General features: G+C 48.1%; 1 protein-coding gene across 2 annotated transcripts in view; it reads left to right on the forward strand.

Moving 5' to 3' along the window:
• EIF4B (eukaryotic translation initiation factor 4B) overlaps positions 1 to 17,632 on the forward strand; it is a 521,766-nt gene that overhangs the window by 184,625 nt on the left and 319,509 nt on the right. For both annotated transcript variants that reach the window (XM_078689169.1, XM_078689170.1), the window contains exon 7: positions 646 to 759. In XM_078689169.1, the coding sequence (XP_078545295.1) occupies positions 646 to 759 (114 nt within the window). The remainder of the gene's footprint in view (positions 1 to 645; positions 760 to 17,632) is intronic.

Below are 17,632 nucleotides of genomic sequence, written 5' to 3' on the forward strand. Positions count from 1 at the left end.
TTGTTACGCATCTCGCGTGTGAGTTCACACTCTGCACACGCGTTCCGTGGGCCTCCTATTACTTACCTAAAGTTAGTGTAGCGTGGTCCCATCGACCCTACAACCTCTGGACAGCTCCATTCCTTCTATTGACTTTCACATTCCACTTACTTAGTATATGGTTTGTCGTGCCCCTAGGGCACCATTGTGATTTCGTGCAACTTAACGTATTTTTCAGAAGAGATTGTCATGTGCTTAGCCCTCTGACCTCATAAAGAGTTCAGAGGTGTTGTTATTAATAAATATACTGTTTATTTTCATAACAACCTGTGTGGTGTCCTTTCATCTGGTATTCAAGGGGTTATATTGTGGTAAAAACAGCTGGCTTCACATGCCAAAAGAGTTTAGCCTAAGACTGCTTTGCCCATGCTACCATTAGGATAGCTGGTCTATAAGGTTGACTTACAACCAATCACCATAAGGGTTGTTTAGACTGATACAAGGTGATCACTAGAACTAGTGAGCATCATATATCAGGCCAACTTCTCACACCGCTTATATGATTAAGTATTAATGCCTAATCATTCCTTTAGGAAAATATCTGCCTGTGACTTAACTGCATGGTTTCGGTCACCTTGTTTTTACTTTTTTCTTCCCATTCTCCAGGATATAAAAGTGACCGGTATGAGTCTGATCGATTTCGAGATGGTCCACGTCGAGAAGGGTTTGACAGAGCACCACGGGATCGCTATGATGATAGAGATCGTAGGGATGATCGAGGTAAAGGAGTTAAGGTTAAGCTGGGCAACTTGAAATGGAATGTATTCCATCTGAAAACCTATCTATGAAAGTTTTAAAACTAATTTAGGCTGGATTGCATTTTCATCCTGTGATCTAGCCTGTACAGACTAATAACAAATATGAGGGAGGGAGACGGACAAGGGATTATTTTACGATCTGAAAACCAGTGGGCGACTGCTTCAATTTTGCAGAATTGGAATAAATGATCAGAAAGGATGCATGTGCATTTTGTATTACTAATTGTCATCTTCACATTCACTGCTTTGCTAACTGGCCTGAGAGATTCTCATTCTGTGATTTGCTAGTGTTGGGATGAAAGACCTGAGCATATCTTGTCTCAGATGATACTCCTAAATATTAGATTATTTCCTTTCTACCTGTGATAACCGTGTAAGACGTTATATCCAATGTTTCAGAAGGTGAAAAGCCCAGCATAACCCAAAGTAGAGAAACACTTCTAAAGCTAATGAAGGTAAAGGTTTCCAAATTGTAGATGGTTTAAAAAAACAAACACCCTTTGAAAGAAATCTAAACAGGAGGCAGGCAAACTAGTATACAGAATGGCCCTTAGACAATACAAGAAACTGTAACGGCGCTAGAAGATCTGGGGTCCAGAATTAATGAAGCCAAAGAATCTTCCAAAGAATTGTTTAAAATCTTGTAAGACTTTACCAATTCTAGAGTGAACAACTTGTCCATCCCTCAGACGCAACAACTTTGTAATTATCTGGCCAATCGCTTCAAGATAAAGATTGATAAAATCCTATAGCTCCTTTAACCTACAAATGGAACCTAGTGTGGATTCATAGAAGTATAATGATTCCACGTCTTGTGTCTTAGAAACATCTGAGCCCATTACGATGGACAATGTCCACACATTACTGGATCATCAAAAATCGGGTTCCTCTTTAGACGTGGCTCCCCCGTTCATTATCACTACTCTGGCCACGGCCCCCATGGCTGAATTATGTAATCATTCTTTAATCACAGCTACCTTCCCTCAGAAATGGAAGCGGGCGCAAATCAGACCTATATTTAAAAAACCCATGCAGGTCTGTTGGATCTACAAAATTACAGGCCGATCTCCTTTCTCCCTCTGTTTTCCAAAGTCATGGAATCCGCAGTCAATAAGCAGCTAACCCAGTACTTAGACGTGAATAATCAGCTTGACTCTTCTCAGTCAGGCTTATGGGCTTTTCACTGTACGGAGTCTGCACTGACAGAAGTCACTGACTCAATCAAGCTGGCCTTGGATTAGGGTACTTCGACCATGCTGATTCTTTTAGATCTGTCGGGTGCTTTCAACACCATCTCTCATTGAATTCTGGTGGATAGATCATGAGATTGTTGTCAGAGGAATGGCACTCAGATGGTTTGAAAGCTTCCTTGCCGATAGATCTCAACAAGTCCAACTTGAGTCGTTCACTTCTCAGACTGGCTGTGGACAAAGGGTACCACAGGTCTCCATTTTAAGCCCCAAATTATGTAACATTCATGTATCTTCTCTGGCTCCCATTATTAGATCTTTTGCTTTTGACACCATTTCGTATGCAGATGATACCCAGCTTATTACCGTTGATTCAGATCCCGCATTGACCAGAGAAAGTTTCAAAAAGTGTGTTAATGACGGCGACCTGGATGACTGCTAATTTCCTACAATTGAACACACCTAAAACTGAGCTTCTGTTTGGGAAAACAGAGGCGCTTTGGTCTGCGGGTTGGTGGCCATCGGAGATAGGCGACTTTCCGACTCCAAAAAAGTGGGTGAAAAACCTAGGCATTATGGTGGATGACAAACTTTACATGGATCACCTCGTGAAGAACATCTCTGCCACTTGCTTCGGCCTGATGCCTATGCTCAGAAAGGTCTTTCCCTGGTTGCCCCTCTCTGCAAGAAAATCACTAATTCAGGCACTACTAGTTAGCAGGTTGGACTATTACAACTCCCTACTGGTTTGTATTTGGGAAGATCTTTCTAGACTCCAGGTCGTGCATTATACGGCGGCACGGCTTGCCCTCGATCATCCATGCTGCTCGCCCTCGGAACCCTGGCACCCACACACTGCCTTTGCAGGCTGAGTGCCTAAGTACAGAACTAAAACGAGAGTCAACATGGCACCCATTCCTGTGTACCATGCCCACAGAACCCACTGCCCTGGCATACTTCAGTCACCCCTCTAGCTGGGTGCCCTATGCCAGAGGTGTGGGCACAGGTGCATGAGCCCTGTGCCCCTACAGTACCCAGGGCCATTCCTGGGCACTGTAAGTGCAGTGATGCTGCTAAGAGTATATGGTGCTGGGAGGTTGTCACAACGAACTCCACAGCACCATAATGGACATACTGAAGACTGACAAGTTTGGTACCAAACTTCTGTTATGTTAAACTTTATATGTAGAGCGCACGTACACCAGGTTGGTTTCTTGGCGCTGGTTTCTTGGCTCAGCACATTAAAACCGCACTGACGCCAGTGTGAGATTTAATGTAAAATGCACCAGAGGGCATCTTAGATATTCCCTCTGAAAACCTAACCTTCAATCCACGTCTGGGCTGAGTGGCTGCAGAGGCTGCCACACAGCAGACATGTTGCTGGACCCCTGGGTAGGAGAGCCCCTGCTCTCCTGGGCCTGCAACAATGCACATTCTGGGCGAGGTGCTAGGTCTCCTACCCCAGGGTGGACAGGAGGAAGCTTCAAAGGCATGCCGCCTCTGTGAGCTTCCCCAGACCATTTGCTGTACCCAGCAACCACCCCCACCAGTCCTGACCCCCACTCTTGCGGGAAAATCTACGCCAGGAAGACGGGGTGCCAGCCTGTGCCAACCCCACCCCTCAGGTGGGGGAGGCGAGTCGAAGCACGACCCCGGGCACCGGCAATCTTGAAGATGGGGAGCTCTGCCCAATCCCCGCCAGGCTTCTGCCCCCCTCCCACAGGAGAGGAGCAGGCTAGGGGGTGTACCCACCCCAGGACAGGGACCCATTGGTCCCTGCCCTTGCCATGCCTGTAACGCCCCTAAATTCACTATTTAGGGGCTCCCTGAACCTTCCATCCTCCGATTCAGATACCAAAAAGAAGAAAGCAGATCAAGAAGAAGAATTCCCGCTGCGCATCTGCTAACAGGACGACGACAACTGACTTGGCCCCAGCCCTATCAGCCTGTTGATCCTGAAACCTGGTCCTGCCTAAACCCGGCGACTCCCGTGGACAGCAACCCTGAGACACCCAGAGGACCTGCCTGCCTTGACCCTCTTGAAGATTGGAACTCATCAGAAGAACTCTGCTGCAACAACCCACCTGGTGCCAGCCAGGAAGCCCCGGACCAGCCCACTCTGCACCAGCCGAGCCCAACCAAACCAAATCCACGAGGACGTCCCGCCTGACGGCTCAAAAGCACCCTGCACCCAGCCCCCAGGTGCCGCTGGCTGTGCCACCTTTGTCCTATCCTACTTCCCCCTTTGCCCTGAGCAAGTGACTAGGAGCCCAGCTCCCACAGCCGCGTGGCCTGCTAGCCAGCAGCCACCAACCGAAGGCCCCACTTCCCTCATTGGATATCATTGAGCCTAACTACCTCTGCACCCGGCCGCCCCTGTGCTGCTGGGGCTGAACTAATTGTACTTGCCTGACCCTTTGGGACCTAGGAGTCTATGCCCAGAGCCTTAACTTCACCAGCAAGTACTCAACCTGGAAACCGGGATTCATATCAAATCATCCGAATTCCGAAGTACTCACCTGTGATCAGGGGAGAAGCCAGTACTGTACCTTGCAGCCCAGTATTGAACCGCTAAAGTAATCCTTACCGGGATTACCAGTAACCTGTATTTTTTCCATAGGAATCCATTGTATGCTTTTCTATGAAATTTCTTCTAAGTGTCTACTTTTGAAAACTTGATATATTCTTTAACACCTTGGATGCTAGGCTGATCCTCTCCTATGCTGACATTTACAGAATCCCATTGTTCATGACAAGGTCAGCTCGTCATAAGCACAGCTCCAGTGTACTGCATGACGAGCTGACCTTGTCATTAGCATGGAAGTGGTTAAAAATCGTACGAAATACTGAAACGCAATTACTTACCTGTATTGAGTTGAGACCCCAGTACTGGCCCTAGGAGACCAGTGCTGGATTACAAAAGTAACAAGATCATACTTTACCTGCAACCTGAATTTTCTCCCGTTGGATAACATTGTCAGATTTCCTTTGAAAATTTTCTAAGTGTGAACTTTTAAAACCGCTTTATATTCATGAAAATTCACTACAGTAACTAAAACGTTTTTGCTAACTTGGTTTCAGCTTAGACCTCAGGACTGAATTTAGGGTCCAGTCCTGGAACTACAAAAGTAATACGTATAGTAATTACCTGTACTTTTATGTGGAAAACCCATTGAGCTCAATGCTATACTGTGTTTAGGATTGAGTTGCCTTCTGCAACTTCTGTATCTATTGTGTTCACAAACTTATTGCTTCCTTGCAAAGTAACTACATGAGAGTATTCACAGCTAAGCAAAGTATATTTTTATGCCTGTTGGTTCTAAAAATAAAACATCTATATCTTTGGATATAAGAACAATTGGCCTGGAGTTCAGTCTTTTGAGTGTGTGAAATCCTTTGCTGACTGGGTGTGTACAACAAATGCTTTGCACTGCCCTCTGGTACTGCCTTACTGCTCGACCAAGCTACCACTTTTGAGAGTAAGGTCAGTCCTGACTTTAACCTCTGTTATACCTCCGGGGTTTGTGGACTCTAGACACACTGTACTTCATTATTGTCCAGTATATATGGAGCCACTTTCTCACACTGCCACCCTGGTATCTCTGACCCTGTCAATGACACCGCTTCCTGGACCGTGCCTTGTGGACACTGTTTGTGGAAAACACTGAGCACTGTCCCGCTTTGCACCGCAGCCCTGGTCTTACCGACGACGCTCCACGCTTACCTAGACTCTGCTGCCTTCATCGTTGTTTGTGGGACCTCTCGTAGGTTACTAGACGGGCTGCCCCTGTCCCACACCGCGCCTTGGTCCACTGACAACGCCATCGACTCAGATCGTCAACAGATGCTGCCTGCACGGTGACCTGTGGGCCCGCACATTGCATTGTCTTATTTGCACAGCAGCCTTGGTTTTACTGACGACAGTGCTTCAGCAACGACTGGTTGCACCATGACCTGTCCGCACCACAACAAGCACCGCCCTGATTTGCACCCCAGCCCTGGTCTCACCACCGCTTGACGACCGTCACCGAGCCGCTGCCTGCACTGCGACCTCAGGGCACCGCGCTTCGCACCATGCCACATCACTCCTCCGCCCCAACGCCTGCTGGTGCTCCTGACTAGAAGCTGACGGATTTCGACCTGCAACACCTGTGGCTACTAGGGCCCGACGACTCCTGCTCATACTTCCGGAAGCACCGCTGTTCCAGAGCTCACCTTAAGGTCAGACGCACTGCATCTCCAAAGTACAGATTTACAGGTCGACACCGTAGTTGGCCCTCGACGCCGCAGTCAGCCACAAACATTGTTTTTTTTTTTGGTGATGTTTTTATTAGAGCTTGCACAGTAGAAAATAGCACAAATATATGACTTTCATATTCATACAAACAGGATCTACAATTTGTGGCATCAGTAGTGCTATACAGTAGGTAAGGATAAGAGTTTTGTGAAATTTCGTTTCAACAGGAAACAACCTAGGCTATCGTCAGTGTGTAGAAAGTAAAAATGTAATAGCATATCATTCACCAGGCAAGTGGAAAAAAGAAAATAAAGGGTGTACAGGGCCAAGGCACATACAGTCAATATACAACACATGTCAGAGCACAGGTGTAGGAGCGCGCCTAACGCTACTAGCAGCAGCGCATGGCACCAGTGGACAATGAGAGACTTCGAGGCCAAGCTAACTGCACCCCTCTTCCTCCCTCGTGCAGAAATGGCATAGGTGTCCCATCACAGTAGGTCGGATGCTGTGGTACAACATGGCAGTGTTAATCAACCAGTTCAGCAGGCGCATCATGGGGGGACACTGCTCTGCTCTGAGACCACTGCAGAAATGGTTCCCAAATGTCTCTCGGTCTGGAGGCAGAAGGCATCAGCTCCCAATAGGTAGTTAATTGCGTGTGACCATACGTTACGTCAGTGATCCAGTCCGCAAATTTAGGACGAGTTCTACGCCCCCATTTCATAGCCACCTGGCGCTTAGCATATAACAACAGTAGGGCATGCAGTTTCCTATGCGTAGGCACGGTTTCGGCCACCCATGCCAGGAGCCCCAGCAGCGGAGAAGGGGTGTCAGCCCTGTGTAGAATCTGGTTTATGGCATCAAAAATGTTAGACCAATATTCGAACAGCGCCGGGCAGAGCCAAGCTATATGCAAGAAAGAAGCGCCCTCCTCCCCACATTTCCAGCATTTATCATCTTCTTTAATACCCATTTTGTGAAGTGCTACCGGAGTGCGATAAAACCTATGGAGGAACTTAAAGTGTACGAGGCGCAGCTTGTAGTTCGGGGAAAGGTCCATCAGCTGTCCACAGCAGAACGTCCACTGTTCCTCAGTCAGAGAGTGCCACTTGGGCACTATTATGGGGGACTGTTCCTGCATGGAATTGTATAGGCGCGTTACAAGTTTTTTGCGGGATGCCCTGCTTAAAATGTTTTGTAATGCGAGTAGTTGAGGGGGCTCACTAGGGAAATTGTCACTAAGTGCCCTGCATGCGGCTTTCAGTTTATGGTGGGCAAATCTATCTCTAAAGGACAGTGGCTGGGCAGCTTCCTGAGCCTGTAGGGTGAGGAATGTATCATCTGGGTAGAGGTCAGCAAAAGTACGTAAAGGGGATCCCGCCACTGTAATGACCCCCCCCCCCCCTCCTCCGCCACGCATGGGAGCATTGGATTTTGCCTGATGGGGATGGCAGGCGCATATAGCAGGGGTAGACCCGCTCTCTTCTGTAACTCTCTCCACGACCATCTGAGCATGTTAGCTGAGTCAGTCTCGTGTGGGTCTAGGGGTTTTACAGTACCACGCCACGCTTAGGGGTGTCGGCGCCACCATGTCTAGTTCTACGGCCACGTGCGGCTGGTAGGGTGTAGGGTAGGCCCAGAAGTGGAGATATTGGGCTTGCGCGCAGAGTGCATACAATCTCATATCTGGTGCACCCATGCCCCCCTGCCGCAGCGGCAGCGTTAGTAGTGCCCACGAGACTCTAGCTTGACTCCCCGCCCATACAAGCGTCAACAGGTGGGAGCGTAGGCAGGTAAAGAAGTGTTGGGTTAGCGGGATGGGTATGTTGGCAAATAAATATAAAAATTTGGGGAGTACAATCATTTTTGCGAGTGCAATCCTGCCTGCCAACGAGAGTGGGAGCTTTAACCATGTGGCCACCTTGCCTTCAAGCCAGGAAACGGCTCTGCCAAAAGTTCAGGGTCCAGATGTCCTGGAGTTTGCGGCTAATCCAGACCCCCAGATATTTCACCTCATCTGCCTCCCAGCGCAGTGGGTAGTCTGAGTGCACTTCTAGGGTGTTATCAGTCAGCGGGAAGATTACCGATTTTGACCAGTTGATGGAGACGCCCGAGAGACCTCCAAATCGGACAAATTCTCTCAGGAGTGGGTTAAGGTTCTCAGTCGGATTGCCCACATAGAGAGTGACGTCGTCAGCATAGAGGGAAATGAGCAGGCTTCGGGAGCTAAATCCAATACCCCTGGCGGTATGGTGCTGTCTAATTCTTGCCGCTAGAGGTTCCATGGCTATCGCGAACAATAATGGGGACAGTGGACAGCCCTGTCTCATGCCTCTCGAGATCTTAAACGGGTCAGACACCATGCCATTAACTCTCACTCTCGCTGCTGTATAAAGCAACTTGATTTGGTTGATAAACAACGGGCTGAACCCCATGCGTTCCAATATGGCGAAAAGGTAGGGCCACTCTAGCGAGTCAAACGCCTTCGTGGCGTCCAAAAACACCACCGCAGCTTGGACATTGGGATGCAAATGTAGCGCCGAAAAAACAGTTCGCAAGTTATGCGAGGTTGCGCGGCCCGGTATGAATCCCGACTGGTCCGGGAGAGCAATCATGGGAAGGAGAGGTTTGAGACGGTCTGCTATTTTTGCATATATTTTTACGTCCACGTTTATGAGCGATAGGGGTCTATAGGAATCGAGATGGCAACTGTCTTTGTCCGGCTTTAGCAAGGTGATAAGGGCCTCCCTCATCGACTCAGGCAACACTCCCAGCTCAAGGGCCTCCGCAAAGACCGAGTGCATCCTGGGGGCTAATTCATCCGCATAAGCTTTATAAAAGGCTTCAGTGAGGCCATCGGGACCTGGAGCCTTGTTCGAAGGCAGGGCTTTTATCGTTTTAACGATGTCTTGCACTGTAACCGGCAGTTCCATATACTTCCTATGTGCATTATTAAACCAGACTATCGCAATTGACTCCAAGAACGCCAACAGATCGTCTTTGGACGCTGTCTGTGTAGAAGTATACAGAGTCAAATAGTAGTCCGTGAATGCTTGCAGTATCTCCCCATGGCCTACTTTCTCAGCCCCCTCCGAATCTATGATGGAGTGCACATGGGTGGGTGGAGGAATGGAGTTGAGCATTCTAGCTAGGGTTCTACTGGGCTTGTCTCCCTCCCATAACGTCGAGCCTCGGCATGCTTACCCAGGAATTTGACCTCACGTTGAGCTTCCTCCGCAAATTCAAGTAACTTCGCTTTCACTCGAGCAGCTAGGACAGGGGTGGGGTCAGTACAAAACAATTGATCAAGCTGCTTCAATTCGCTCTCTAGCCCAGCTATGGTGTGCCTAATGGCTTTCAATACGCCAGCCTTCCTCGCAATGCATTGCCCCCTAATGACAACCTTGAAGGCGTCCCATAGGACCGACTCTGTATCTACAGAACCCTCGTTATTGGTAAAATAGTCTACAATGTCTTGCCTAATTTCTTCAGTGAAGGCTGCATCTTGGAGCGCATGTGGCGGGAGGCGCCACGAGAAGGCCCTAGCGGGGGCCCCCGGCACGGCAAGTTCCAAAAGATAAGGGGCATGATCAGAAAGGGATCGAGCCATAATGCCCACATTCGCTGTCCATGTGGCCACGTCCCTGGACACGAGCCAAAAATCTAACCTGGACCAGGCCACACGGTGCGCCGTGATGCACGTGCCCACTCTCGTCTGTGTATTGCGGGAGCGCCAAATATCAACTAGTGAGCCTTCATCTATGATGTCTTGTAATGCCGCAGTGGCGTGTGGGTGCAGTGTCCGGGAAAGGCCTTGTCTGTCCATGGAATCGTCCAGGACCACATTGAAGTCTCCACCCCAAATAATCGTTTGGCAGTCTAGAATCGCAATCTGTGCCCATAGCTCCCTGAAGAAAGAAACATTGTTTTTGTTCACAACACCGTGATAGCACCGGACGCAGCTGTCGATTTCAAGGAACTGTATATAGTCTTTTTTGCTTTATTGGTATTGTGCATTACTATATGTTGATGTTCGAGGCATGTGGGCTGCTGAATTCATATCTTTTCATAGATCGCCGCCTAATGTTGGGTCCGGATGATTGCACTTTGTTTTCTTGGAAGAGTCTTCGAAGTATCACGAGATGGGTGACTCCTCCCTTGGACCATAGTGCGCATGGGCATCCACTCCATCCTTAGATTTTTTTTTCCGCCATTGGGTTCGGCTGTTATTTCCTACTCTCCAGCTCACAATCGAAACTAACTACTCTCTAAGGCCAAAAGGCCTTCGAACTCTACTGTATTGTGTTCGCTCGGTACCCCTCGACTCCATCCAGATTTTCATCTTGATCTGGTCGTCGACGCGGGCCGTTGGGCCTTATCAACGCCACGTGTGACTTCAGTCGATGGAAAGGAGTCCTTTTGAAAGGTGCCCACAATGCCACTCAAAGTTCCCACAAACTGACAAACACACAGTATGCAACAAGTGTTTGTCACCTGAACACAAAGAAGAGGATTGCCCGGCGTGTGCCCAATTTCGATCCAAGAACACTATCCGGAATCGACGGGCTGCCAGGCAAGAGATGCAGAAGTCTGCACCGGAACCGGGGAATATCTTCGAGGACGACCAAGAGCTTCCCGAAGCTGCCGACTTCGATCTCGAAATCGTCACCGTGGAGGACCAATCTGACTCCGATGACCAGATCACACGGGGCAAAAAACTGTGAGTACCCAGCCCCCCACTCCACTCAGCCCAACAAAGAAGGCTCCGGTCGAAGCATCGGCGAAAGGCCTTAGCCTAGATCGAGACATTCCGTCGTAGACCCCACCTCTCGGCCCGGCTCCGAAGCACAAACTAACGCCTTCAGGTAGCCCAGGCCCGAAGAGTCATCAAGCCAAAAAGAGTTCTCCAGCCAAAGGTCATCGAACCAAAAAAAATGGTAGACCCGAAGGGCTCACAACCAAGAGGTGGCCCGACCGAAGATCGGCCCAAAAAGTAAGGTCGTCGATCCAAAGGGTGTACAGCCTAAGGAAGCTGTCGACGCCAACAATCAGCACGGAAACCATCGGCACCGAAGAGCGTCACGCCGCAAAAACACTCGGCACCAAAAGGCTTAGCACCAAATGCAATCGCCGAGCCCAAAAAACCATCGTAACCGAAGACATCGGAACCGAAGAAAATCGTCCAACCGAAAAAGGTCGTCGATCCAATTGATACAGACGAACCTAAAAAGGCTGCCGAACACACACAAACCACAATCGACCCAAAGAAACAGGCTTCGGACAAAAAAACGTACCGAACCAAAAGCCCTGGTAGATCCAAAGCAAGTCGCCGAGCCTAAAAAGGCCGCCGATCCAAAGAAAGACTCTAAAGCCAAAGAACGAGTCGAACCAAGAAAGGTTATTGAACCTAAATCAGCTGTCTAGCCCAAAAGAGCTCCGACACCAAAAAGCACCGAGCCACAGACTCCAAAAAAAGGTTCATAAACATAAACCCTCGACGTCAAAGCCACGGAGTGTCGAGGAAGAACTACCCCACCCACATCCAGTGTCCGAGGAGCAAGCTAAATTATATATCGATCCAGATACAGGACACGTGGTAGTCTACCACCGAAAGAAGAGGCCTTTACCACAAGACACCCCTTCTCCGGTTCCTCAAAGAAAAAAGACTTTGGCACATCTTCCTCAAGGCCTTTCACTCCTCCTCCTTTTCTGTCTGATATGCCTTTCGTTCCTTACTCTCCCACACACTCTAATCACAATGAGGGAGAGGACATGGGGGAAGATCCTCAATACAATTATGATGACACTGCGGATCCTGATCAATAAGATAACACATGGGATGACCAAGATGACGAGCAACAGCCCATCCCAGATACTTCCCCCTACCCAACAAAACAGTCACCTACAGACGACACAATCGTGTTTAATCAATTTGTAGATAGGGCAGCTAAATATCACAAGGTAGATGCACACTGACCCTATAGAGGAAGATTTCTTGTTTGACACCTTCCCCACTTCTGAGAAAAATGTCAGAACTCTTCCAATGCTTAAAGGGGTCCTCAAGCACGCGCCAGATATCTTTAAAGATCTTTCTAGGGCCAGAGTGCTCAATCCAAGAATAGAGAAAAAATATATGGCAGCACCAGCAGAACCTACTTATATAAAACAGTTGCCTTAAGATTCTTTAGTCGTTGCAAACGCTCGTAAACGAGCCAATTCGCAAACAGGAGACGCTCCCCCTCCTGATAAAGAATCTAAAATTTAAGAAGCATCAGGGAAAAGAGTAGCTTCACAAGCTGCTAATTCTTGGAGAATCGCTAATACACAAGCTCTATTAGCGAGATATGATAGAGCACACTACGACCAACTCGAGACTAATGCAAAACCTACCAGAACCTTTTAAGGTGCAGGCCAACGACCTCATTCAGGAAGGCAAATTCATAACAAACGCCTCCATCTAATGCGCGCTAGACGCCGCCGATACTTCGGCCAGGCCTATCAACACCAGCGTTCTACTGCGCAGACACGCATGGTTACGCATATCTGGATTTAAGAACAAGGTGCAATCCACCATCCTCAATCATCCAGTAAACCAAGACTTTCTGTTTGGCCCTGCAGTAAACACCATTTTAGATAAAATGAAAAAAGACACAAACTGCCAAATCAATGGGGGTGCCTCAGTTCCAACAGCACCGGGGCTCCTTTCGTCGCTCCTCATATAGAGGTGCAGGAAGGGGCAGCACTTCGCAAAGCTCCTCCAAGTCAAATACCCAGAGCACTTTTAACAAAGGCTTCAATAGAGGAGGTTACAGAGGAAACCATAATAAGGGCAGAGGACGTGGAGGCACTAACACCAGAGCCTCCACTGCCACCAAACAGTGACTTCACCACACTCCCTCCAGAACACACAACACCTGTCGGAGGCAGAATCAATCAGTTCCTACCTGTCTGGAACGCAATTACCACAGACAGGTGGGTGAGACAAATTATCCAGTATGGTTATTGCCTGGAACTCACTTCTACTCCACCCAACATACAACCCAAACACCGTCCTATGTCCAAAGAGCACATAACACTGTTACAGCAAGAGGTCCAATCCATGCTACAAAAGGGCGCCATAGAGCCAGTTCCTTTTCAACACCAAGGAACAAGAGTATATTCTCTATACTTCCTAATTCCCAAAAAGGACGGGTCGCTCAGACCCATTTTGGACCTCAGACCTCTGAACCAATACATACTATCAGAGCACTTCCATATGATAAACTTACAACAAGTTATCCTACTGCTTCAGCAGGGCGACTTCCTTGCCACATTAGACCTCAAAAGACGCATACTTCCACATTCCTATACACAAAGCTCACAGGAAATATCTCAGGTTCACAATACAAGAACAACACTATAAATTCAAAGTTCTCCCCTTTGGAGTAACTACAGCTCCAAGGGTGTTCACCAAGTGCCTAGCTGTAGTGGCAGCACACCTCAGGCGGCAACACATCCACGTGTTTCCCTATCTCGACGATTGGCTCATAAAAGCCAAGTCAGACATCCAATGTGCAAGTCGTATGTCTCAAACCCTCCAGCTGCAGCACAGTCTGGGTTTCTCAATAAATTACCTAAAATCTCATCTGCAACCCTCCCACATACAACAATATCTGGGAGCTACAATAGATACATCAGTAGCAAAGGCATAGCCCAATCCAGTCAGGATAGCCAACATGCAGATACTAATCCAAAGGTTTCAGCCACACCACTCCCTACCAGCTCGAGTGTTCATGCAACTCATAGGCATGATGGCCTCCTGCATATTCATTGTCCCCAATGCCAGACAAATGCGTCCGTTACAAGAATGCCTAGCAAGGCAGTGGAACCAGGCCCATGGACAACTAAAAGACCTAGTGTTGGTAGACAGTCGCGCATACAACTCTCTGCAGTGGTGGAATCCACAAAACCTTTCCAAGGGGCGACTGTTCCAAGAGCCAGTTCCACAAGTAGTATTGACAGTGGACGCATCACTGACAGGATGGGGAGCCCATCTACATCAATACACAGTCCATGGACTCTGGACAGCCAAGCAAAAGACACTGCATATCAACCACTTAGAGTTCCTAGCAGTTTTTCTGGCACTGAAAGCGTTCCAAAACCACATATACAACAAAGCGGTGTTGATCCGGACGGACAACATGACAGCCATGTATTACATCCAAAAACAGGGAGGGACTCGCACTCTACAGCTTTCTCACTTAGCGCAGAGCATATGGAGGTAGGCAATTCCAAAGAACATCTTTCTCCTAGCACAACACCTGCCAGGGAAAAACAATCAAATAGCGGATCTGTTAAGCAGACACAGCCAACAGATACACGAATGGGAGATTCATCCTCAAGCTCTCCAACCATTCTTCCAAGAATGGGGGCATCCAGAAATCGATCTGTGTGCCACAAACGAAAACTCCAAATGCCAGTACTTTGCCGCCAGGTTCCCACATCCGTTGTCACAGGGCAATGCGATATGGATGAACTGGTCAGGCAGATTTGCGTACGCTTTTCCACCAGCCCCACTGATTCCGCTAGTGGTATGCAAACTACCTCAGCAGTCTGACACTGATCCTGGTTGCTCCAACATGGGCTAGACAACCATGGTACACATCATTCCTAGAACTCTCCATGGTTCCACACCAAAGACTGCGTCTATCGCCACATCTCCTAACTCAGAACCATGGAGAAATCAGGCACCCGGATGCCAATCAACTAAACCTAGCAATCTGGCTCCTGAAGTCTTAGAATTTGGATATCTCAATTTGCCTCCTGATTGCATGGACATTATCAAAGAGGCAAGACACCCAACCACTAGAGCATGCTATGCAGCCAAATGGAAAAGATTTGTAATTTATTGCAACAATAACCAAATCAGTCCATTAGACGCTTCAATACAAAACTTTATTTGTTACCTGTTGCATCTTCAAAGATACAATCTAGCATACTCTTCAATAAGACTTCATCTTGCAGCTATAGCAGCTTACCTCCAAAACAGACAACACCTGTCTCTGTTCAGAGTTCCAGCAATCAAGACTTTCATGGAAGGGCTCAAACGGATAATCCCTCCCAAACATCCACCTTTACCGGTCTGGAACTTAAATATAGTACTTACCAGACTTATAGAACCTCCTTTTGAACCACTCCACTAATATTAACTGCAATTTCTGACATGTAAGGTGGCTTTTTTAATTGCCATCACTTCACTCAGACGAGTAAGTGAGTTACAGGCTTTAACTATTCAGGAACCTTGCATGCAAATACATGCAAATAAGGTGATACTACGTACTAACCCTAAATTCTTGCCAAAGGTAATTTCCACTTTCCATATCAATCAGTCCATTGAACTGCCCGTGTTCTTCCAAAACCCGCAGTCAGTAGCTTAAAGAGCCTTACACACACTAGATGTAAGAAGAGCTCTGTTATATTACATTGACAGAACTAAACCATTCAGAAAGACAAAGCAACTGTTTGTTGCTTTCTCACCACAACATAAAGGTGACCCCATCTCTAAATCAGGAATAGCTAGATGGATAGTTAAATGCATTCAAATATGCTACCACAAAGCTAAACACACTCTAACAGTACCCCCAAGAGCACACCCCACGCGCATAATGGGGGCATCCATGGCTTTCCTGGGAAACATTCCACTAGAAGACATCTGTAAGGCAGCCACATGGACTACAATACACACTTTCACCAAACACTATTGTGTAGATGTGCAAGCAAAGCAGCAAGCTGCTGTAGGCCAAGCTGTCCTCAACTCTTTTTCGAACTGCTGCAGCTGGGACAGGCGTCCATCGCTAGAGGAGGTACTGCTATAGTGTCTATGCAAAGATATGAATTCAGCAGCCCACATGCCTCGAACGGAAAATGCTACTTACCACTATGCATCTGTTCTTGGCATGTAGGGCTGCTGACATTCATATCGCCCACCCTCCTCCCCGGGGCCTGTCGCAGCTGCAGGGTCTTCTTTGCATGGCCGTCTTTACTCTACTATACTCCATCTTTGCCACAATGGCGAAAAACAATCTAAGGATGGAGTGGATGCCCATGCGCACTATGGTCCAAGGGAGAAGTCACCTATCTTGTGATACTTCGAAGACTCTTCCAAGACAACAAAGTGCAATCATCCGGACCCAACACTAGGCGGCGATCTATGCAAAGATATGAATGTCAGCAGCCCTACATGCCAAGAACAGATGCATACTGGTAAGTAGCATTTTCCTTTTTTATCGTTTTGGTCTCGTTTTACACAGAGAAATATTGGATATTTTTCTGAAACTGTTGTGGTTTCTTTTTGTAGTGTTTTCACTGTATTACTAAATTATGTGCCAAGGGGGTGAGCAGGGGCTATTTTAGACGTGTAATCAATCCCCTTATCCTGACTAGAGTGTTGGATTCTGCCTGACTTGGGTGCATTGTAGAAAAGTGCCCCTTTTTGCAAGGTTGCCCCCCACTTTTTGCCACACTGTTGATGTACTTTGACTGAGTGTGCCCTGGGTTCCTGCCAACCAGGTACCCAGGGCCTCTGTTCTCTCCCTAAATGCAGGCTGTGTGCAGAACATAGTGAACCCCTGTGTGCCATGCATACAAACCACTGCCCTGGGATAGGTAAGCCACCCCTCTAGCTGGGTGCACTATACCCGTGGGGGGGGGGGGCACAGGTGCATGAGTCCTGTACCCTTACAGGGTCTAAGCCAATTCTTAGACATTGTAAGTACAGTAATGCCATAAAGAGTATATGGTGCTGGGAGTTTGTCATCACAAACTCCACAGCAACATAATGACTTTACTGAAAACTGGGAAGTTAGGTATCAAACTTCTCTGCACATTAAACCTACAGATACCAGTGTGGGATTTTATGAAAAAGGCACTCAGAGGGCAACTTGGAGATGCCCCCTAAAAAACAAACTAAGTCTAGTGTCCTGGCTAAGTGGATGCTTGCTAGCTGCCATCACCAGACATATTTCTTGACCCCTGGGTCAAGAGCCTGCCGCTCTCTGGGTCCTGAAACAATGCGCATCATGGGACGAGGTACCAATCCCCCTCCCCGAGGATGGCCCACAGCGGGTCTGACCCCCACTTTGAGCGGGAGAATCGGCGGAAAAACCAAGTGAGGAAGGGAGGTGTGCCCACCTTTGTCAACCCCGCCCACTCAGATGGTCGAGGCTAGGAGTAGCATAACTCAGTCCCTGCCATCTGGCAGATGGTGGGACCCAGCCAACAAGAGTGAGGCTAATGCCCCCCTCCGGCTGGAGGGTGACATAATAGGGGGTGTACCCATCCCAAGTAAGGGACCCATTGGGCCCTGTTAGATCTGGGGGTGTCTAGTCGGCAGAGGTAGGTACCAATGTCCAAATAGGGACCCTTGC

This window comes from Lissotriton helveticus, chromosome 1_1 (assembly GCF_964261635.1).
Source record: "Lissotriton helveticus chromosome 1_1, aLisHel1.1, whole genome shotgun sequence".
Taxonomy (NCBI): Eukaryota; Metazoa; Chordata; class Amphibia; order Caudata; family Salamandridae; genus Lissotriton; species Lissotriton helveticus.